At 47.7% G+C, this 23,768-nt stretch overlaps 1 protein-coding gene across 1 annotated transcript in view; it reads left to right on the top strand.

Annotated features, from left to right (window-relative positions):
• Window positions 1-2,000, top strand: part of LOC134737782 (uncharacterized) — a 44,094-nt gene extending 42,094 nt beyond the window's left edge. Inside the window, exon 4 of the mRNA XM_063648560.1 lies at window positions 555-2,000. Within this exon, the coding sequence (XP_063504630.1) occupies window positions 555-1,289 (735 nt within the window). The 3' untranslated portion in view covers window positions 1,290-2,000. The remainder of the gene's footprint in view (window positions 1-554) is intronic.
• Window positions 2,001-23,768: the final 21,768 nt, after the last annotated feature.

Here is a 23,768-nt window from a genome sequence, read left to right as displayed (position 1 = left end):
AGATAGGGAGTGGAGAGTGCAGAAGGGTTTGGGGTACCTGCTGATGAGAGGAGGACAGGCGGGAAGGGCAGGCTCTTGGAAGTGCTTCGTACCAGCTCTGTTGGAGCGGGTAGATAGAGCTGTCTAAGAATGGCAGGGTCAGGCTAGGAAAGATTTCTCACAGGCACTGCCTGGACAGGCCACCCCTCCAGCTCCCACCATCCTCATCCAAACAGTAAGTTCTCCCAAAACACCTTTTGTTGCATGCGGGATACCACGTATTCCGTCCACTGCTCCACCCCTACCTAAAGACCTGCACTCCAAACCCAAGTTGGACCCCACAGTAAATGTAGTTCAAACGCAGAAGGCCTTAAATTTTCGTAAAAGCAAACGTTTTCTTATAAACACCACTCCTAAGCGACTTTTTTCCCTAAGATTCTAAACTCTTTAGTCTTGGGAGGTGAAGGGGACAAAATATTTGTAAAACCAAAGAGGGAGTACCTGCCATTGCGCTCGCCGTGGCTCCGGAACCAGCAAGCACTTTCGAACCTCTCTGCCTCTCCTTGCCCGAATAGGTCCTGCTACTTGAAGACACCGCGATGGCGAGGAAAATGGTGCGGGCGGCTGGTTGGTGCCTGACCTGCCTGGACGCGCTGGAAGCGGCGGGAGACGCCGCCTCGCTGCGCGGCCCCTTCGCCGACCTGGCCGCGGCGCTCCTGCGCCTGGGCGAACTGGCGGCGCACAGGCCAGAGGAGCGCCTGGGCCGCGCGGGCCGCCTGCTTCGGGGCTGCGTCCCCGCACTGATCGCGGCCGCCCGCGGCCACCTCCGGCATCCGCGCGATCGGCAGCTGGCCGCCTCCCGGCGCCGGGTTTGCGCTCTGGCCAGGAAGGCCCTCGGCGAGCTCCTGGTGCGGCTGGACCCCGGCGCCGCGGCCTCGGCGGCCCGCACGTGGAACGGCGCGCTCGCCCGGAGCCTGAGGCAGTTGCACGAGCTGCTGGTGGCGCCCGAGCCCGAGCCCCTGCACCTTGGCCTGCTGGATCCGCCGCTGGCTGCCGTGGTCTGGCACTGCATGCGCCTGGCCGCCTGCTCTGCGCCGCCCGAGAGGCTGCACCTGGTGGCCCGCTGCGGCCGGCTGCTGCAGTTGCGAAGCGCTGGCGCCCGGTGCCTCACCGGGATCGGCGGACCTCCGGGGAGAGGCCGGGGAAGGACGGAGCCAGGACAAGAGCTTCTGCACAGCAAAAGAAACTACCATCAGAGTGAACAGGCAACCTACAAAATGGGAGAAAATTTTCGCAACCTACTCATCTGACAAAGGGCTAATATCCAGAATCTACAATGAACTCCAACAAATTTACAAGAAAAAAACAAACAACCCCATCAAAAAGTGGGCAAAGGATATGAACAGACACTTCTCAAAAGAAGACATTTATGCAGCCAAAAATCACATGAAAAAATGCTCACCATCACTGGCCATCAGAGAAATGCAAATCAAAACCACAATGAGATACCATCTCACACCAGTTAGAATGGCAATCATTAAAAAGTCAGGAAACAACAGGTGCTGGAGAGGATGTGGAGAAATAGGAACACTTTTACACTGTTGGTGGGACTGTAAACTAATTCAACCCTTGTGGAAGTCAGTGTGGCGATTCCTCAGGGATCTAGAACTAGAAATTCCATTCGACCCAGCCATCCCATTACTGGGTATATACCCAAAGGACTATGAATCATGCTGCTATAAAGACACATGCACACGTATGTTTATTGCGGCATTATTCACAATAGCAAAGACTTGGAACCAACCCAAATGTCCAACAATGATAGACTGGATTAAGAAAATGTGGCACATATACACCATGGAATACTATGCAGCCATAAAAAATGATGAGTTCACGTCCTTTGTAGGGACATGGATGAAATTGGAAATCATCATTCTCAGTAAACTATCGCAAGAACAAAAAACCAAACACCGCATATTCTCACTCATAGGTGGGAATTGAACAATGAGAACACATGGACACAGGAAGGGGAACATCACACTCTGGGGACTGTTGTGGGGTGGGGGGAGGGGGGAGGGATAGCACTGGGAGATATACCTAATGCTAGATGACGAGTTGGTGGGTGCAGCGCACCAGCATGGCACATGTATACATATGTAATTTACCTGCACATTGCGCACATGTACCATAAAACCTAAAGTTTAATAATAATAAATAATAATAAAAGAAAAAAAAAAAAAAAAAAAAAAAAAAAGAGTGCGCGGCGCTGCGGGCGGCGACCGAGGCCCTGTCCCAGGGGTTCTGCACTGGGCTACTCCGCCAGATCCTGGACACCTTCACGGACACGCAAAGTCCTCTCCTAAGGCTGGTCCAGGCGGCGATGGCGACTCCCGCAGACAGCTCTCCATACGATGGCGAGGCCTTGCTGAAGAGCCTCCAGCTTTTTCTTGCTACTTTCCATGACAGGGCCAAGCAGATGCTCAGAGTGGCTCACTTGGCATTGGTTTGCTGCCCTAGACAAGAAATTGGCAGAGACATGGAGGCCGCCATGGCAGGCATTTGGGGGCTCGTGGTGAGAGTACAACAGCTTTTCTCAGGAAGCCCCCAAGGGTCTGGCCGGGACTGGAACCCTGCCGCTCTGCAGGCCCTGCTTCGGGCCTGGGCCAGGGAATCCGAACACCTGTTGGCATGTTTTGATGACGTTCTCAATATTCCTGAGTTCCTGAGTGTGTCCATTCAGGAAATGACCAAGCACTTGGACTTCTTTACATGGGCTTTGGAGAGTGGGGATTCCAGTGAGTTTTCCCGATGTGTGGCATATCTGCAGGGCCGGGCCACACACATGGTGCAGGTAATGAGCAGGTACGTGGGCCGGGAACGAGATCCCATTTTCCGGAATGGCCTGAGAGTCTTGATCCAGCAGCTGGAGCAATCTTCATTGGTCTTGGGTACAGCTGCTGAGCGCTGTTCACATGAGTATGGCTCTCCGGACACTGACGCATTTTTAACCATGGCAAAACATCTAATCTATTCAGCTCAGAGCCTCAAAGAGGGGCTGGATGGGACTAACCACCCAGATATCCTCAGCCCCCTTCGGGACCAAGTCCACAGGTTTGACATTGCTAAGAGACAGCCTTATTTCACTCTCCCCAGCCTCCAGAGCTCTGCAGCACCTGAACTGAAATATCAGAGAGTGCCGGGGTTAGGGGAAAATGACCTAGGCACCTCCTGTCTACCAATGGACCATTCTCCCCACCCTTTGATTCCTGACACCTGTCCAAAGAGGAGGGGCTCTCCATCCCCTGCCATCAGCAAACTCATCCTTGCTGTAGAGAGCCGTGACCACCAGGCAGTGGCCTCAGCTTGCACCAACCTGCTGGAGCATGATGCAGCTGTGGGTGCAGCCCAGGAGGCCCTGGCTGGAGAGGGGCCACTGGGGCCGGAGAGGATGATGGGACTCCAGGGTATCTCAACACTGGCACCTCCTATTATTGACCTAGCAAAAGAGATAGCACATTGCACAACTGCTAGAACTGATAGGCTTCTGGAAGTGGCTCTCCAGCTGTCTGGCAGGACCAGGGAAACCAGGCAGGGTTTGGCAGCCATGGCTGGTGACTGGTACCTTCTGTGTCAACAGCTGTTTTGTCACAACCCATCACCTGATCTGCCAAAGAGTACAGCAGTGTTCCTGGAGCTTCAGCAGAATTTAGCCTCAGTGGTTCAACTAGCAGCTGAAAGTGGTCCCATGGATTTGGATAAAAACAACCTTGATTCAACTCGGCATCTGGAAGTGCTTTTACAAATGCAAGGCAGATTGAAGGAGGCAGAGACCCATGCTAAACAGTTGTTGGAAAAGGTTTTGGCCTTTGATAGTCTCCAAGCCCCCAAGTCATGGGAAGAAAGCGTTGAGGATGGTTGCCTTCTATGGTCAGTAGCTGTCCAAGACCTGCTGCAGTACATGGAGCAGCTCAGTGGGAGAAAAGGCCTGTTCCTACTGCCCCTGCGGCTGGCAATGAAGAACCAGCAGGGATTGCAGGAAGGGTTGGATCAGGCAGCAGATGTTTCTCAGAGGCTACAAGAGGCGGCCAGGCTGTCCAGCCTACTGTGTGGGGATGAGCAGGAAAAGGGTGAGGTGTCCTTTCTGCGCAGGAAAGTTCATGTACTCACAGATGCTCTGCTGGATGTGGCACGGATCCTGGCCTCCTCCCCCAAACCATCTCCCAGCCTGTCCACACGCTTTGAACTTCTCTGTTTGGAGCTTACCCTTCAAGCTAAGGTCTTGACTGGCCACCTCAGCACCATCAATGCAGACTATGAATGTGCCTTCCAAGATGTTATCTGCCCAAGGCCCTCTCTCTGCAAGGACTCCCAGACTAGACCAGAAAGCTCCCTGGAAAGAATGGTGTCTGGTATCCAAGCTGTACAAGGAATTGTGGTAGAAGGTCAAGAGTACGGGCCCTGCCAGGAAGACCTCCTTATGGCTCTGGAGAGCATTCTCACCCTCACCAAGGAGGTGGCCCAGAGGATCCCTGTGCTCCGAGAAGATCCAGAGGAGTGGGGAATGCACATCCTAGGCTGGCTTCGATGGGAGTGGGCAGCCAAGGCCCACCATGCTGTGGCCCAGCTGCAGGCCTGGAAAGGTGGTCACACCAAGGCCTGGAAACATCTGGCCCAGTGCTTGAAACCTGGGGAGGAGCCAACAAGGGCCCTAGAACAGGATTCTATCCAGCCCCAGTTCTTCTGTGAGGAGGATGCAGCTGGAGCCTCTGAAATGGGCAGTGTGGATTCTCAGAGTGCTGCCCCCAGAACTCCCCTAGGGAGCTCAGTGAGGACCTGTATTGCTGAGCCAGGTGTCCCTGGGACAACCACAGTGGACCTGAGCATGGTAGGATACTCAGCATCTTTCCTTCACCCCCACCTAAGTTCTCTTTCTAGTAACCAAGGACCCTGGCAAGTTCCAGAAAAAGCTGTCTTGGTGTCCATGTGTGTGATTCACACCAGGCAGGCAGCACACGCAGACTTTAGGAGCCCAGACTTGGGAAGGAGACTGCCTGGGCTGCGCCTGCCCCCTACCGTTTCCTTGTTCTGAGATCTCAGAGAAGCTTTGTAGTTATTTGGGGCTTCAATTTTTTTTTTCTAGAAAATGGGAACTTTGATAATTTCCTGATGAAGAATTAATGAAAGCATGCAAAATATTTGCACTTGCCTAGCATATAGTAAGTAAAAATGATGGCTGTAGTTATTACTGTCTTCCATGAAGTTTCTCCTGATGACTCTAACTGGAAGTGATTCCCTTCCTGTGACGGACAGTACTCCTCCTCTGGACGAAGCTGCGGATGCTACCTCCCTCCTTAGTCTGGGTTCTGTTGTTTGAATCCAACTTGAATCAGCACAGGCAAGAAGGATTTATTGGAAGGATGTTGGGTCTACTGAACACCATTCACACAATTCATTTCTTCCCAGGGCAACAGACAGGATACTTAGGCATCCTGGGTCCCAAACATTTTATTTACTTATTTTTGCCCATGACCAAAGTCAGTGGGAGTTACCATAGGTTGGCAGTGCCTGAGAAGTTTCCAAGCAGAAATGCTCAGCCCAGCGTGTGATGCACAATCTGAGCTATCCCCTTTATGACCTTATGCCTAGCTGCACAGACCCCCTCAGACCTTTCCCTGGGTCTTCTCCTGAGATGAAACCGACCAGACCATGTGTTTCTCTGCCCCATTGCACTTTACTTCACTTGCCTCAATACGATGTCATTATCATGTGAAGGGACATTATTCCCAAAGGAGCAGGGAGGAGAGCAGGCACAGTTCCCTTTTCCCCTGCAGCCTGACTCTTCTGTGCCCAGACTCTGACTATCTTCTAGGCTTGCCTCACTCCATATCTCCTGGTCTCATGAATTCAAGTGTCGTGCAGGCTTCTCCTTTTCTTATTGGTTTTTCCGTAGGGTCTTCCTGAAACATACTTAAAGCCACTGGATTCACTGACTTAACATATGTTTCTGTCAGTTCACCTGATACATTCCCCTTCTCATCAATATCTGCTGAGGGAGCATCTCTCATAGGTGCAAGGCAGGGTGACACTGGCCATCCAGAATTGGGAGAGAACAGCAAACTCACAGCCCACATTACCATGCCTGTCCATGAATGGACATCACCTCTCTCGTTGGAGTTTTCTTCTGGATGAAGAGCAAAGCCTCACGATTCCAAGGTTTCTACCCCAGGGAAGCACCGTCCTTGTACACACACAGTTCTAGTCTGAAAACCCACAGGAAAAAGGACTCTGCCTGGAGGGCTTACGCTCAGGTGTGTGGGAGAATCGTCATCCACGACGTGTGTCTGACCCACTCTCCCATTCTCTGGGGCTTCTGCGGTGCAGAGACACACCCTCCATTCAACCCGGAACAGTACCTCACACAGCCTTCAGAACTTGCTGAGGGAGCTCATGGGTTTGGGAAGGGGCTTGTGCATCTTCTGGGCACTTGTAAGTCACCATCTGGAAATTCTTTATTCCAGTTATGAGGGTTTCCAATACACAGTCCTAGGTCTCTTTCATTATTGAAGACCCTAGGGACATTTCTTAGATTTGGACCTTAAGAGGTTGCTGACAGTTAAATATGGGTTGAAAAGAACATTTCCTAGTTTCCTAACCCTTGGATCAAGGACCTCCAAATCACATTTGCCATTTTCTCTCTTCTTGGTCTTTGGTCATTGCAGTTGAGTCTTAGTGTAAGCTTTCTCTCCCCTTCTCTTCTCCTCACCTATGCCTGGTCCCCATCTGGGTGGCTTGCTGACCCTCAGTGTAATTAGTCCCACCCCAGAAGAGGCTTCAGCTCACCCCTCTCAGCATTCAGGGGACATCCCATTATATCTAAAACAAGGCCAACAAAGCAGTAGAGTACATTGCAAAGTTCTCAGATGGTAGGTATGACTTAATTGAAGAAGCCACCACAAAAACAATAGCAAAGCCAAGTGACCTCTCAATATATGCTAGCTCAGAAAGGCTAAACTATCAGCAACTGAACTTTATGGATTCCTTCTTACTCCTTTTTTAGGTCCTTCCTGCCAAGCACAGTATCTGACATATTGCTGGTGCACAGTAAGATATTTTGAATGCTGGCTAGGATGCTGAAGACAGTCTAGAAGAGCAGAAGAGGTTCAAAATTGGGATAAAAATGATCATAGGAGGCATGGGCAGATTTTCTAGATGTCTCCTAAAAGGAGGGCAGTGTTAAGTTGAGCTTCAGAGAAAGTATGCGACTGCAATTGCAAATGAGGATGGGAAGAACTTCCCAGGCAATTACAGCTCTGAGATGAGCTTGAACCCAGAGGTTCTGCCAGTGCTTTTGAGATTTAGATTTGCTCCTGATGTGGAAGTGGATACTGTGTGGTTGGAGAGGGAGGCAGCCTGCAGGTAGGCCTTCTCTGTGGATGCACTTCACCCGGCTCCAACTACGCACCTGACTGGTTGCTGTTCTCAGCATCTGGACAACTTCTGAGTGAAGTGTGAGAAATCAGGACGCTTGGCAGCCGTTGCCTCTTCTTGCCCCTGGACCACGCTTGGGGCCAAGTGTCCAGGTGGTGCACCCACATGCCAGGTCAGGTCACTTCGAGCCTATCCTCTGCAATGTCCTGGTGCCAGACCCACATATGTTCTCTCATCTGTCACGTGACAGCTGCCCACTTAAACACCCATCTGACCTCTGTAGCTACAGCCAAAGTGTATGATCCATCCATGTCTTGGTCCATTGAGTGTTGCTATAACAATACCTGAGACTCCGTAGCTAATAATGAAAAGAGGCTTATTTGGCTCATGATTCTGGTAGCTAGAAAGTTTAAGACTGGGCATCTGCACCTGATGAGGGCCTCAGGCTGCTTCAACTTATGTGGAAAGCAGAATTGGAGTCAGTGAGTACCAGTGAGACAGGAAGGGGGTGGAGAGAGGTGCCATACTCTTTTAAAACAACCAGCTCTGGAGGGAATTAATGGAGCAACAACTCTCTCGCCCCCCAGGGAGGGTGTTAATCCATTGATGAAGGATCCACCCCAAGATCCAAACACCTCTCACCAGCCCACCTTCCAACATTGCCACATTGGGGATTCAATTTCAACATGAGCTTGGGTGGGGAAAAACCAACCGTAGCACCCCAACCTGTCCACAGATGAGTTTTCTGATTCCACGATCATTAGCTGCAGTGCTTTTCCCAGGTGCTCAACTGTGATGGAGGATGACAAGGACCCGGTGACTAACAAGCTGTGGGTGAGGGATACATGCACCCAGCAGGTCTCGCCACAGGGCTGGCACAGGTGTCCTTTGATTTCCATTCCTTTCTTGGTGAAATATTTGCTATGCTTATAGCCTCAGAGCAAATAGAACCATGAACTTCTATCTCCCAATTTAGATAGTCTACCGTCATGTTCGTGGACTTGCACTTTATAACAGCTGCATTTTTTCCCTTTCTGAGGCATGAGTCTGCTACCTTAGGGAATATGGGGAGAAGCAGGAATGGGGGTGGGCCTGGAGGTTCCTTCCACCCATGTTCCCTGCCCCATTTGCAGCATGGGAACAGTCCCTGACCTTGAGGAACTCAGGGTCTAGTGGGTGAGTTAGAAACAAGGGCGCTCTTGACCCTTTGTTAGTGGATTTACCTCCAAGTGCAGAGCAGTTCATCTTGATTCCAGGGTCTAGAAAAAGCCTAAGGGAGGCTTCACTAAAGGTTCAGTAGGAAAATCACCTGGCCTTGCTGTGAGTGCCCAACCCACTGCTGGATATCAGAGGCTGCTCTTTTTCTCTCTCACTAGAAAGTTACAACAGCCGGCCGGGCACGGTGGCTCATGCCTGTAATCCCAGCACTTTGGGAGTCTGAGGCAGGCGGATCTCGGGTCAGGAAATCGAGATCATCCTGGCTAACATGGTGAAACCCCATCTCTACTAAAAATACAAAAAATTAACCGGGTGTGGTGGTACGTGCTTGTAGTCCCAGCTACTCAGGAGGGTGAGGCAGGAGAATCGCTTGAACCCAGGAGGCGGAGGTTTCGTGAGCCCAGATCGCATCACTGCACTCCAGCCTGGGCAACAGAGCGAGACTCTGTCTTAAAATAAAAAAAAAAGTAACAACAACCAAGTTAACAGGGAAAAAAAATCACAATTATTCACAACAAGTATTCCCTTTCATGTAGAATAATAACTGACATGAAAGTGTTTGGGCTCCCAAAGTTGAAACATTCAAAGATGCCTGAATGTCTTCAAGGGGCTACAGACTCCTTTCTCCCATGAAAGGCCTGAACATTTACAGAGGAAAACAAAATGTGATATTTTAACTCTTCTGGGATCTGAGTGTGCCAGGTTTCTGTTTATACAAATTCTGGGTGAATGCAGCCTAAATTAATAGGGAATCATTTCATCTCCTCTTCTCACTTGGAGAAGATTGCCGAGAGCTGCTGGAATTGGTAAATTGGGGTTTTTCTTTAAAAAAAAAAAAAAAGATAAAAAGGACATTGATTTCTCTACTGTATTTTAAAGGTCTGAGTGTCAGGAATTTATGAGTTCTAGCCTGTTGTCTTCTTTCAGCAGCAAAGTAGCCCCCAGTCCCTGTCCCCCCACTGCCCAGCCACAGCAGCAGTGCCCACTGAGCTGAACCAGCCCCTCCCAGAGGACAGGAGCACGGACGGGGACAGCAGAATCACCCGGATCACTCGAGCGATGGCCAAGGAGGTGTTCCTGATGGCTCAGAGTTTGAGGAGGAGAGGATGTGTCCTGGTACTTAGGCTTCAGCCATCCATGGTGGTGGGAGGACTGGGGATGGTGTGGGGACATGGGGCTCCCAACTGCTGCCTTCCAGGAGCTGGGGTAGCCCTAGGCAGCTCCCAGGATGGAAGGGCCACACTGCGGGGCCATTCAGCACTCAGCATTTTATGTACTGTCTTCATTCTGAGCATATCGTAAGTTCACCTCACGTCTCCTTCCCCCTCTTCTTTTGGGCTCAGTTACGAAGGCTTTGTCTTATTCCACCAGCGAGGATAATTTCCCAAAAGCTACAACTTAGTAAAATCAAGGTCTCTTTCATACCCCAAAAGGATGAACTGAAGAGAGCCACTGACATCTTGTTTTTTTTGTTTTTGTTTTTTTGAGATGGAGTCTCACTCTGTCACCCAGGCTGGAGTGCAGTAGCGCAATCTTGGCTCACTGCAAGCTCCGCCTCCCGGGTTCAAGCTATTCTCCTGCCTCAGCCTCCTGAGTAGCTAGGCCTACAGGCGCCTGCCACCATGCCCAGCGAATTTTTTGTATTTTTAGTAGAGACAGGGTTTCACCATGTTAGCCAGGATGGTCCCGATCTCCTGACCTCATGATCCACCCGCCTCGGCCTCCCAAAGTGCTGGGATTACAGGCTTGAGCCATCGCGCCCGGCCTGACATCTTTTTAAATTCCCTGAAGTAGAGGAAACAAGGACTGCAACCACCTCAAGGATAGCTATTCAGGGCCAGCACAGCCTGGTGAGGAGAGGGCTGCTCCCCACTCGCTTCTGGAGGCCACCTTTAATCATGTGTGGCCTGTTCTAACTCTCTTTATCCCTTTTCTTGATTAAATTTGGTTAAGCATTGTTTAATATCAACACACCAACATGGAAAAAATAAAAGAAGTCCATCTACTGAGTGTGTAGACTAAAAGGAAACAATCAAATGTCAATGAGAGCCATTCAGGAAACCCCTTCCAGTGTGGGTCTGCTGGGTACTATTGGCTCCAAAATCCATGGCTGGGCCACATGGGGCCCCACTTTCTCACCGTGGCAGAGAGGGGTGTCCAGGAGAGAAGAGTGGGTGTCAAGGCATCCCCTGACTAGGTGACTACAAAGCCAAACCCAGCAGCCCTACCACGCTTAAGACATGGACCTTTTCTTGTCCTGTCCTCCTCCCAACCCCGGCCCACCACAGCCAGTCAGCCTGTTGAACACCTGCGTGCCAGCAGCGAGCAAGAGCCGCTCCTGCAGTCATTATCCAGGTTAGGGGACTGTAGTGGTAATGTGTGTAAAATAAAATACCCACAGAAGCCAGGCACAGTGGCTCACGCCTGTAATCCCAGCACTTTGGGAGGCCGAGATGGGTGGATCACAAGGTCAGGAGATTGAGATCATCCTGGCTAACACGGTGAAACCCCGTCTCTACTAAAAATACAAAAAAAATTAGCCGGGCATAGTGGTGGGCGCCTGTAGTCCCAGCTACTCAGGAGGCTGAGGCAGGAGAATGGCGTGAACCTGAAAGGCGGAGCTTGCAGTGAGCCGAGATCACGCCACTGCACTCCAGCCTGGGCAACAGAGCGAGACTCCGTCTCAAAATAAATAAATAAATAAATAAATAAATAAAACCCACAAGAATGAGGTGAAGGGGGCTCTCTCTCACCCTTCCCTCTCTTGTTCTTTTAGTACTCCTTTTCATTCTTATTCTAAAGACCCATGCTTCTGAAATTAGGCAACCAAACCCCATCTAGTACGGGAAGAAAGCTGGTAGATGCAAAGAGCTCACCCAGACCCAAGACTTATCCAAAGAGAAGCCAAAGATATATTTTAGGACTCACTTGCTAATTCAAAACAAATTCTCAAGGGTATGAAGACCCATATATTCTCCTAGGAGGTCGTAAACAACTGGTGCTGCCTTGGGTATCTTGGGTGGGTCTTGGTTTGGGATTGCCACATGAGTCTTTAAAAAGGAAGGAGCAGCACAATGCCAAATGACCTGGTACAGGTCTGGCTAGTTTGGGAACAGCTGCTTGAGTCCTGCGTTTCAAAAAAAGCTTTCCCTGTTTGCAGAGGTTTCTCTCACTGGCCTGCCATGGTGTTGGAAATGCTTACAATTAGGTACTGGACATGGCTGTACTCACTCCCTTCTGATTGGAATTGCAAATTCCTCTAATGCCAAGTTTATTGGGGTTGCTTTCTTGTTGACTGGACAAGCTGGGGCCACATGCCACACAGAGGAGAGGGAGCCAAGAAGTGGTTCCCCACTAGGCCAATCACTGAAAAGCACGGGGCAAGCAAAGTGTTCTGCTTTCTGAGCTAGTGTCCATTCCTCATGGCATTTAGGAGGCCCCTCAGCAGGGCAGCTGCAATAGCCTGACGCCAATTTTCATGCTTGCTGACAGCTTGAAAGCCCCACTCCTTCCTGTCCCCCTCCTGCCCCCTAACTGGGCAAGCCAAAAGAAAGCCCAGACACTGCCTCCTTTGGCACCAGTGGGAAGTTTAAGCCACATAACCCTGGCCCATGTGTGGAAGCGCTCATCCCAGCCAATCAGCGTAAAAGCCAAGCCAGTCTCCTTTCCTTGCTCTCTCAAGCCATGTCAGACCTGGTTGGGAGCCTGCCCTGCTCTTCTGGAAAGCCTCCTTCTGTGAGTAACAACCCTTTTCATACCTCCTGGATTCACATATGGCATCATCAGTCCTGACATCTGAACCAGATTTTGGGAGGGGAAGTCTATCCTGTCTGCAGGGTGCCGATGCCTACAACAGCAGGACTTCTGATGTTTCCTGGGTTTTCGTCTTCTGTGTCTACTTCCTATGGCCTGATGAAGGGCCACTTTCCCCCTCATCCCAGACAAGCAGGTGAGGTTTTGGTGTGGCTCTATATTTACTGGAGCAGCCTATCTTTTATTTGCGTTAGCTGCCTCAACATTCACCATTATGTTGAAGATTTTTTTTTTTTTTTTTTAAGAGACAAAGTCTTGCTCTGTTGCCCAGGCTGGAGTGCAGAGACACAATCATAGCTTACTGCAACCTCAACCCCCTGGGCTCAAGTAGTCCTCCCAACACAGCCTCTTGAGTAGCTGGGACTACTGGCTGGGACTACTGTGCCCAGCTAATTCTTTTTTTGTAGAGATGGGGTCTCGTTATGTTGCCCAGGCTAGTCTCAAACTCCTGGGCTGAAGCCATCCTCTCACCTTGGCCTCCCAAAGTGCTGGGGTTACAGGTATGAGCCACTGCACCTGGCTGTGTTTAGGATTTTATTTGAATAGAGGGTTCTGTTGCTTAAAAAAATAGAGAAGAACAGGAATGGAAAAGTTTACTTAGTCCAAATCTGTCTTTTAAAAGTAAAGAAAAGTGAGTCCCCAAAAGGTCAAAATTTCAAATCAGCTAATGGCTACAGTCTCTGAATCATTAGTTTCCAGCTGGTAAGTTCTACGTGTGACTGTAGTCCTTCGGCCCTTGGTTCCAGCTACTATCCCCTTCAACCTCTATGTTTTCCACACCTGGCCCTCCCTAGGAGCCTCATACCTGCCCTGGGCCTGCTGAAAACTAACTCTGAGCCTAGTGGAGGCCACAGCCTCTGTGGGGATGGGCTAGATCATGACCTGGAGGCTGGACTTCCTTCTCTTCAGCAGCCCCACCCAGATAAATGGGCCCCTGCCACCTTGTTCTGCTGGCTTTCAGGAGAGTAAACTTATTACTAACCCAGGAAGATTTGAAGCCTTTGGAGGCGGTTCAGGAGATCACAGTTTAAGCTAAAATATGTTCATTTCGTGGGCTGAAGTAAGTTGTGCCAAGCAAGTTTTGGACACTTTTTGGTTTGCCACCAATTTCTTGATATTCTAACTCTCATTTCTTTGATATAGACCAAAGATCCGCTCATTACCTCTGCTAGGAAAATTGCGACTTCTGGACAAGACTTCGCCAAACTTGTCTGCATCATTGCTAAGAACTGCATAGATCAAAGATGTTCCCAGGAGCTTTTGTGTGTGGTGGAGCAGATTCAAACAATGAGCAACCAGCTCCGCATCATCTCCAGGTAGGAAGTAGCTCTGCTTTCTCAAGACCGGGGGTGGGGGTAGGGGTGAGGTAATTCCTTTAAAAAATATACTTCTTTTTATTTTATTTTATTTATTTATTTATTTATTTTTTTGGAGACAGGGTCTCTGTCGCCCAGGCTGGAGTGCAGGAGCGCTACCTTTTTTGAGATAGAGTCTCCCTCTGTCGCCCATGCTGGAGTGCAGTGGCGCCATCTCAGCTCACTGCAAGCTCCGCCTCCCAGGTTCACGCCATTCTCCTGCCTCAGCCTCCCGAGTAGCTGGAACTACAGGCGCCCGCCACCAAGCCCGGCTAATTTTTTTGTATTTTTAGTAGAGACGGGGTTTCACCGTGTTAGCCAGGATGTTCTCAATCTCCTGACCTCGTGATCCACCCGCCTCGGCCTCCCAAAGTGCTGGGATTACAGGCGTGAGCCACCGCGCCCGGCCCTGATTTTTTAATTTTTTGTAGAGACGAGGCCTGTCTATGTTGCCCAGTTTGATCTTCAACTCCTGGGCTCAACTGATTGTCCCTCCTCTGCCTCCCAAAGTGCTGGGATTACAGGCATGAGGCATCACACCCAGCCTTTTTAAATTTTTCATCCTCCAAGAGTTTACGTTTATTTGGGAAATATTAAACAAATATTGTCAATATTTAAAAATATTACAGAGGGCAAAAAACACACTTAAGCTAGAGCCATTTCTCATTTTATCACAACTACATTATATTTGATAATATACACAAGAAAGAAAAAAAAGATTTAACTTGGAAAGCTAGTTTCTGAGCAAGTGTGAGCATAAAGTAACAATAAGAAATTTTTAGAAGTCAAATGTGTTAGAACTTATGTTGCCCTTTAACACTGGTTTCTGCTCCCTTCAGAATACCAGGCTCCAGTGATACTGCTGTGTTTACAACACTGCAGGGTTAATCTACAAACACGAAGGACTGATCTTACTTTAAAACAATGCCTGGGCCAGGTGTGGTGGCTCATGCCTGTAATCCCAGCACTTTGGGAGGCTGAGGCGGTTGGATCACTTAAGGACAGGAGTTCAAGACCAGCCTGGCCAACATGGTGAAACTCCATCTTTACTAAAAATACAAAAATTAACTGGGCGTGGTGGTGGGCACCTGTAATCCCAGCTACTCGGGAGGCTACGCAAGAGAATCGCTTGAACCTGGGAGGCTGATATTGCAGTGAGCCAAGATCACGCCACTGCACTCCAGCCTGGGCAACAGAGAAAGACTCCATCTCAGAAAAACAAACAAACAAAAAGAAACAATGCCTGAATTTTGACCATTAACTCTCATTTGTGTTTTTACTAATCATATCTAACAAAAAACAACAGCATTTTAAAATACATTAATTGCAAAGTAAATGTACTGCAATTGTCATCTCCCGAAGAAAAACAATGCCAGCACAGTGCTTATGTGAAAGTTAATCTATTAAATATGCTCAAACTCTGGAATTGAGCAATTTTCAATAAGTGTTTCCTTGTAACAACTTCCCTATTGGTAATATAGAACATCATAATATAATTATGGAATCAGGCTTCATTTCAACCTGAGTCCCTTCATTTCTACAGCAGCACATTTACCAATAACAAACTTCGTTTAGTAATATTATGTTATGGAAGAGCTTCATAGTTAGAACTATTATCAATTATTGTAAGGCATAAAAATTGCATTGCCAAAACCAAGGCATATAAATTGTTTTTAAATTAAAAATAAAACCTGGCTTCTGTTCTCCAGGAAATAATATTTCAGGCACATCATTGTTTTAAGATTAGCTACTGGGCCCGGTACGGTGGCTTGCGCCTGTAATCCCAGCACTTTGAGAGGCTGAGGTGGGCAGATCACTTGAGGTCAGGAGTTGGAGACCAGCCTGGCCAACATGGTGAAACCCTGTCTATACTAAAAATACAAAAATTAGCTGGGCATGGTGGTGCATGCCTGTAATCCCAGCTACTCAAGAGGCTGAGGCTGGAGAATCTCTTGAACCTGGGAGTCAGAGGTTGCAGTGAGCCGAGATCTCGCCACTGCATTGGGCAACAGAGCGAGACCCTGTCTCAAAGATACAGCAACTACAATTAATCTTAGCATTGCAAATATGAGTATTGTTGTAAGGGTACCCGAGACTTGCTTTAATCAGGTAGACATGGATATGAAACATGCCGACATGGAAATGACCATCATGGAGAGGGAAGTCGTTATACTCACAGATCCCTAGAAACAGAAGGCACAGATTCCATGCAGGGCCACCAGGGAAGCACCAGGGTCGGTCAAAAGGCAGAAGTCAGGAGGAACCATGGGCAAGAGCATTTACTGTGGTTTTCACAGGAAGGAATGGGCCACGCAGGGAAAGCAGGCTAAGCAGTTTAGGACTGGTTAGTTTGAATCATTTCAGTGGGCTCTGGGGGTATAGGGGTTGTCTCTAGCTGTTAGGAACCTAGCCTTGGGATGATTAGGGCAGGTACTAGCGGCTTGGAATGTCAGAGCTTGATGAAGGAGGTGGTTGGGGGCTGTGGGCTCTGGATTGGTTGGTTCATGTATGGAAGTGTGCTTACAGGTGAATCATTTACTATCCCTAGGAATTGACTAGCCCTGGGAAGTGGCAGTCTCTGAAATACAGACAATAAAAAGGCATGATTTTTTTAAACACAGGTGTATTTATCAAGCTGTCAATCTTCTAAAGGATCTGGAAGTCCTGAAATTTTGCCAAAGTTAAAGTCACTTAAGTTTCACAGCATTTTCATTCTCAATGGTACAGAGCAACTTGTTTAACTAAATTTAGTTACATTCAGTTTCAAACAAATACCATTGAGATGTGCAATTCAATTAGGAAGTACGAGCCTGATTTCTGATTAGAACTTTTTTTTTAGATGGAGTCTCATTCTGTCACCCAGGCTGGAGGGCAATGGCATGGTCTCAGCTCACTGCAACCTCTGCCTCCTGGGTTCAAACGATTCTCCCGCCTCAGCCTCCCGAGTAGCTGGAACTACAGGCACGTGCCACCACACCCAGCTAGGTTTTGTATTTTTGGTAGAGACGGGGTTTCACCATGTTGGCCAGGCTGGTCTCGAACTCCTGACCTTGTGATCTGCACACCTCAGCCTCCCAAAGTGCTGGGATTACAGGCGTAAGCCACTGCGCCCAGCCTGATTAGAACTTTTAATCCTAGCCCCCAAAACAATTCTATACAAATTTTCTCATTCCCTTTCATTAGATATGGTAGTTGGCATTTGTTCTGCTTCTCAGTTATTTTCATTGAAAACATACTTCTTAATTTATAGATACTGTCATATTTTCTTAAATAAAAATTGTATTTTAAAAAGTTAATTTAGACCTTTAGAACATTCTTTCTCTGTGCCGGGCACGGTGGCTTACACCTGTAATCCCAGCACTTTGGGAGGCTGAAGTGGGAGGATTGCTTGAGGCCAGAAGTTCAAGACCGGCTTGGCCAACATGGCAAAACCCCATCTCTACTAAAAATACAAAGATTAGCCATATGTGGTGGTGCATGCCTGTAGTCCTAGCTGCTTATGAGGCTGAGATGGAAGAATTGCTTGGACCTGGGAGGCAGAGGTTGCAGTGAGCTGAGATTGTGCCACTGCACTCCAGCAGCCTGGGCGACAGAGCGAGACTGTCAAAAAAAAAAAAAAAATTATTTCTCTGGATAGTCCCCAATCCTCACAGAAGCATCGCAGCTTTCTGAAAGAGAGTCACATTGTAAAACCTCCTAGTACTTATTTGAGATTGCATCTCTTACTTGGAGTAAAATCCACTTTTCTCCTGTAAACTTCCAAGTGTAAAGGCCTCCCTGGCAAGAAGCAAGTCCTCTGAAGAGCTCCTAGTGGAAAATGCACAGCAGCTCCTCCAGGCTGTCTTCAAGACCATGAGGGCTGCAGAAGCTGTGAGTCTCCGGGTAAGTGCTGACTCAGAGAGTGGGTGCCAGCCTAGGGTACACATGCACACCACAACTCAGGGTCACAGGCCCACAGACACATGGCAAGCTGGAGACATTCACAGCATACCCTACCTTCTTCTTAGTGGCTATATTCAATTTCATTCCTTCCCTACACCTGTCACCTGATTCCTGTGTGTTTCAGTTTGGCTAATTTCTCTCAACCTACCTTCAGTTTCACTGATCACTTCTTCACCTATATCTAGTCTTCTGATGAGCCTGTGAAAAGCATTCTTTATAGCTGTTACCATGTTTTTTCTTGTTTCTAGCATTTCTGTTTATTTTTAATAGTTTTTATCTCTTTATTAAAATTCTCCATTTTTTGTCCTTTTTTGTCCACTTTTCCCACTCATTATTTTAATTTTCCTATCTAATAATTTCAATGGGCTCTGGGGTATAGGGGTTGTCTCTAGCTGTCTGGAACCTGGCCTTGGGATAATTAGGGCAGGTGACTAGCGGCCCAGAATGTCAGAGCTTGATGAAGGAGATGGGTGGGGGGTGTGGGCTCTGGATTGATTAGTTCGCATATGGAAGGTGTGCTTACAGGTGAATCATTTTGCCCTAGACAAAACCCTATGCATAGATGCAGACTTTTCTTGTGTTGTAGCTCCATGGGTTCTATACACTCACACTAGCCTATTCTTGGCTGTTAGCAGTTTGTTAAAGTTTTGGACTAAATCTTCTTATCAGATTATGTGCCAGCCCATCTTCCTCCTGTGCTGTGTTCTATGTAAGCCGGTGCTTATCTCTGTCTCTCCTTGGAGGTGGTTGTCTTTTCTAACTAGTTAGTTGCCCTTCAACCTTAGCTCTCTAATGGGTTCAAGAAAGGTTATATTTTTGTGGGTTATCTGACTTTTTCCTTCTTGTTAGGGTGAGAACAACACTCTTTTCAGCTTTCTGTATCCTAAATGGAAGCTGGAAATAGAAAGTATTTGAGTGCCTACCTGAACACCTTGCTTGGGGCCTCTGTGTGTGCTATCCCACATGTGCGAGACCCACCCCTGCCCCTGCACTCCCACCACCCCTGCCTGGCTCCTTGTTATCCTTTAGACCTGAACTGAAATTCCACCTCCTCAGAACGGATGACACATCTTCACTATAGCTAAACTAAATCACACTCACTTTCCTCTATCTTAGTATGTTGTATGATTCTTTTGTAGCACTCATCACAGTTTATAAATATACATTTGTTTTCATTCCTTGCATTTATTTATTTGTCTGGCTCTTCTCTTAGAATGTAAACTCCATGAAGCCACAGACCTGGACTAGGGGTCTAGTGTGTTGAGGTGCTAAAAATAGAATGAGAGTTTTCATTTCAAGTTTAAAGAAACTTTGTACCAGTTAAGTTCATAGCACATAGACGAAACATGCTCAGTGAAAAGCATTTGAAAAATGTGCAGATTTCAACTACAAGTTCCCGAGTGCCTTGAATATAAAGAAAGCTGAGAGAAAAGCTCAGGCCTGGCCCCTGTGGAGCAGCGTCTCTCCCTCCCGGAGAGCTCTGGCCACAGCCCACAGCTTTCTACTGATCCCGCAGCACCAGCCACAGCACTGAGGCAGGACTACTGCCTTTCCCCCATCTCTGGACCGTTTGGGTGCAAGAGAACCTGAGAGCTGGGCTGAGCATCCGCAGCATACACCTGTGTCCTGACTCAGCTTGGGCCACTGGCCTAAAGACCCATGGATATTTTGCATGAAGCAAACTGAATAAAGTAACATCCAAAGGGAGGAAGAACTTGGAGTAGAGGGAAAATTTCTAAAAACCAGCTACATTCTCAGAACTTTCCACTGGGATCAATATAACCCCCTTTGGTGCATTTTGCTTCTTCTTCCAGAATGGGTAGGCTCCAATTCAGGGCACCTCTCCAAATATGATTCCCTGATCCCTGTACAATTAGGGCTAGAACATCAGAAAGCTGGTCACTACCCCGCTCAGAGGAATCCCATGAGGAAGACTCCAATCAGCTGAAACTGGGCAAGTGCACAGCGTCCCCCAGTGCTTAATTATCTTTCTCTCCTCCAGGGTTTGAGAGAACCTTCCCCAGATCCGGAGGAACTGGAAGTTGCTGCCTTCTGCCTGAAGTGGAGGAGGAAGCTACTGAGGCACAGACTTCAGGAAACCTCAAACATGGACTGTGATGAGCTGGGCCTGCGGAAAACAAGCGCTAAACCACCCCCAACACTCGCTGCCCTGGTTCAGGAAGCATTATGAAAGCTAAGAGATAGCTCCCAGTCAAGCTCCCTGTTGACCTGTACTCTGACCTGACACTCTGGCAGCCTGTGGGAGGTGCCTTTTTTTTTATTTTTTTATTTTTTATTTTTTTTGAGATGGAGTCTGGCTCTGTCGCCCAGGCTGGAGTGCAGTGGCGCGATCTCGGCTCACTGCAAGCTCCGCCTCCCGGGTTCACCCCATTCTCCTGCCTTAGCCTCCCGAGTAGCTGGGACTACAGGCACCCACCACCACGCCCGGCTAATATTTCGTATTTTTAGTAGAAACGAGGTTTCACCGTGTTAGCCAGGATGGTCTCGATCTCCTGACCTCGTGATCCACCCGACTTGGCCTCCCAAAGTGCTGGGATTACAGGCGTGAGCTGCCGCGCCCGGCCTGGGAAGCACCTTTTAAGTTGAATGCAGGGTCACACAGTGGTTTGGGTGGGTGCAGTGTGTCCAGGGTCCAGCCTTGCACAAGGCTGCCCTGACAACATTACTTGTTAGGGGACATCCCTGGGCCCCTGGTGAGGATGATTTCCTCGTGGGAAGGACACACGTTTCTTGGCTTGGAAGGAACAGCACATGTAAACTGTGGAAGGAGAGGGAAAACATCGAAGTACTGTTAGCTTAAGCCTTTATTAAGGTGTTATGATGGGAGACCGTTCCCAGAATGTTCTGCAGGGAGCCAGGAGCTGAAAGATGTATAAGTTAGATAGAGGCGGTGACTCAGAGCTCCCCTTGCTCAGGTATGCAGACACTGTTCAAATTCCGAACTGATGGAAAACAGGTGTGCTAGTCAGGGGACAGGATGCAAGGACTACGCATCGGGGCTGCTGAGCTCTGGCACTATCTTGTAAATCTGGGTTTAGCATTTGGGATGAAGAGGAACATTTGGGAGCTAAGGCCTTAGCCGAGGCAGTAGGAGTTTTTCATTTCTTCGGTGCCTTTCACAAAACCTATTTGATAAAGGAGAGCAAGGAGACTGATGACCTTCACCTCAGAAAGCTCACGGCCAGGAGCAGAGACCTGAGTCCCGGCCAAGGGTCAGGGAAGGAGGCTGGGGATGCAGACTGGGAGTGGGGGGTGCCCCGGAGGCAGGGGCGAGGGTCTTGCTTGTCTGGGGGTCACTGTAAGCCTCCTAGATTCCACTGCAGCCCTTTGGGAGGAGGCGCCAACTGTATACTGCATGAGATTGAATTGCCCTCAATCGGGTGGGATGGTGGCTTGGATTTATAGTAAATAAAGACAAGGATTTTTCCTTTTTTTTGTTTTTTTAAACAGGGCACACTTAGATGAGTTTTGACACACATGCCCCCATGAACCCATCATCACGGTCGAGATAATGAACGTATATACACATTGTCTTCCAGGGTGTCCTCAAGCCACTTTGTAATCACCCATCTCCTACCCAGTCCCTGTGATGACTAATCTGCTGGTTCTTCACATGTCTGTCTTAGCATAATTTTTTTTCAAAGTTCATCCATATTGTAGCATGTATTAGTACCTCATTCCTTTCTATTGCCAAAGTTTGGATATACCAGTTTGTATTTATCCATTCATGAGTTGATGGACATTTGGATTGTTTCCACTGTTTGGCTATTTGGAGTAAGACTGCTATGAGCATTCATTTAAGTTGTCAAATTTATTGACATAATATTGTTCATAATATTTCTGGCCAGGTGCAGTGGCTCACGCCTGTAATCCCAGCACTTTGGGAGGCCGAGGTGCGTGGATCACCTGAAGTCAGGAGTTCGGGACCAGCCTGGCCAACATGGTGAAACTCCATCTCCATTAAAAATACAAAAAAATTAGCCGGTCATGGTGGTTTGCACCTGTGGTCCCAGCTGCTAGGGAGGCTGAGGCAGGAGAATCACTTGAACCCAGGAGACAGAGGTTGCAGTGAGCCAAGATCACGCCACTGCACTCCAGTCTGGGCAACAGAGCAAGACTTCGTCTCAAAAAAAAAAAAAAAAAAACAAAAAAACTGTAGTATTCTTTTCTTTTTTAATTACACTTTAAGTTCTGGGATACATGTATAGGACATGCAGGTTTGTTACATAGGTATACATGTGTCATGGTAGTTTGCCGCACCTGTCAACCCATCATCTAGGTTTTAAGCCCCACATGCATTAGGTATTTGTCTTAATGCTATCCCTCCCCTTGCCCTCAACCCCTGACAGGCCCCAGTGTGTGATGTTCCCCTCCCTGTTTCCATGTGTTCTCATTGTTCAACTCCCACTTATGAGTGAGAACATGCAGTGTTTGGTTTTCTGTTCCTGGGTTAGTTTGCTGAGAATGACGGTTTCCGGCTTCATCCATGTCCCTGCAAAGGACGTGAACTCATTCCTTTTTATGGCTGCATAGCATTCCATGGTGTATATGTGCCACATTTTCTTTATCCAGTCTATCATTGATGGACATTTAGGTTGGTTCCAAGTCTTTGCTATTGTAAATAGTGCTGCAAAAGAAGACATTTATGCGGCCAAAAAAACATATGAAAAAAAGCTCATCACCACTGGTTATTAGAGAAATGCAAATCAAAACCACAATGAGATACCATCTCACGCCAGTTGGAATGGCAATCATTAAAAAGTCAGGAAACAGCAGATGCTGGAGAGGATGTGGAGAAATAGGAACGCTTTTACAATGTTGGGAGTGTTAATTAGTTCAACCATTGTGGAAGAGAGTGTGGTGATTCCTCAAGGATCTAGAACCAGAAATACCATTTGACCCAGCAATCCCTGCTGAGACCAGCTCGGTTGTGGAGGCCCTAACCCAGCAGAGCTAGAGGAATTAAAGACACACACACAGAAATATAGAGTGTGGAGTGGGAAATCAGCCTTCAGAACTGAGAGCCTTGAACAGAGATTTACCCACATATTTATTGACAGCAAGCCAGTCATAACATTTACTAAAAGTATTCCTTATGGGAAATAAAGGCATGGGCAGAAATAAAGGGATGGACTCTAGCTAGTTATCTGCAGCATGAACATGTCCTTAAGGCACAGATTGGTCATGCTATTGCTTGTGGTTTAAGAATGCCTTAAGAGGTTTTCCACTCTGGGTGGGCCAGGTGTTCCTTGCCCTCATTCTGGTAAACTGACAACCTTCCAGTGTGGGCATCAAGGCCATCACGAGCATGTCACCGTGCTGCAGAGATTTTGTTTATGGCCAGTTTTGGGGCCAGTTAATGGCCAGATTTTGGGGCCTGTTCCCAACAAATCCCATTACTGGGTATATACTCAAAGGATTATAAATCATTCTACTATAAAGACACATGCACATGTATGTTTATTGCAGCACTATTTACAATAGTATTCTTTTACTCTCTGTAGGATCTATAATAATGGCACATCTCTCATTTTCCATACTGCTAATTTGTGTTGTCTCTCCCTTTCTTCTCCATCTGGCTAGCAGTTTATCAACTTTATTGAACTCAACCATATTTTTGTTTCTTCGATTTTCTCTGTTTTTCTGTTTTCTATTTCACTGATTTCTGCTCTGATCTTTACTATTTCCTTTCTTTTACTTACTTTGCATTTATTTTGCTATTTTTTCCAGTCTCTTTCATTGAAAACTGAGGTGCTTGACTTAAGAACTCTTTCCTGTTCTAATATAGGATTTTAGTACTAAAAATTATCTCCTAACTACCATGTTAGCACAATTCTGGTATATTGTGCTTTTATTTTCATTTAGTTCAGAATATTTTCCAATTTCTCTGTATATTTCTTCTTTAATCTACTTAGAATTGTGTTATTTAGTGTATAAATAACTGGCTATTTTCCAGAATTTAATTATTTAGAACTGTGCTATTAGGTGCACAAATAACTGGATATTTTCCAG

Source organism: Pongo pygmaeus, chromosome 12 (genome assembly GCF_028885625.2).
Source record: "Pongo pygmaeus isolate AG05252 chromosome 12, NHGRI_mPonPyg2-v2.0_pri, whole genome shotgun sequence".
NCBI classification, from domain to species: Eukaryota; Metazoa; Chordata; class Mammalia; order Primates; family Hominidae; genus Pongo; species Pongo pygmaeus.
The sequence above is the reverse complement of the archived record's forward strand: the minus strand, read 5'-3'. Positions and strand labels throughout refer to the sequence as shown.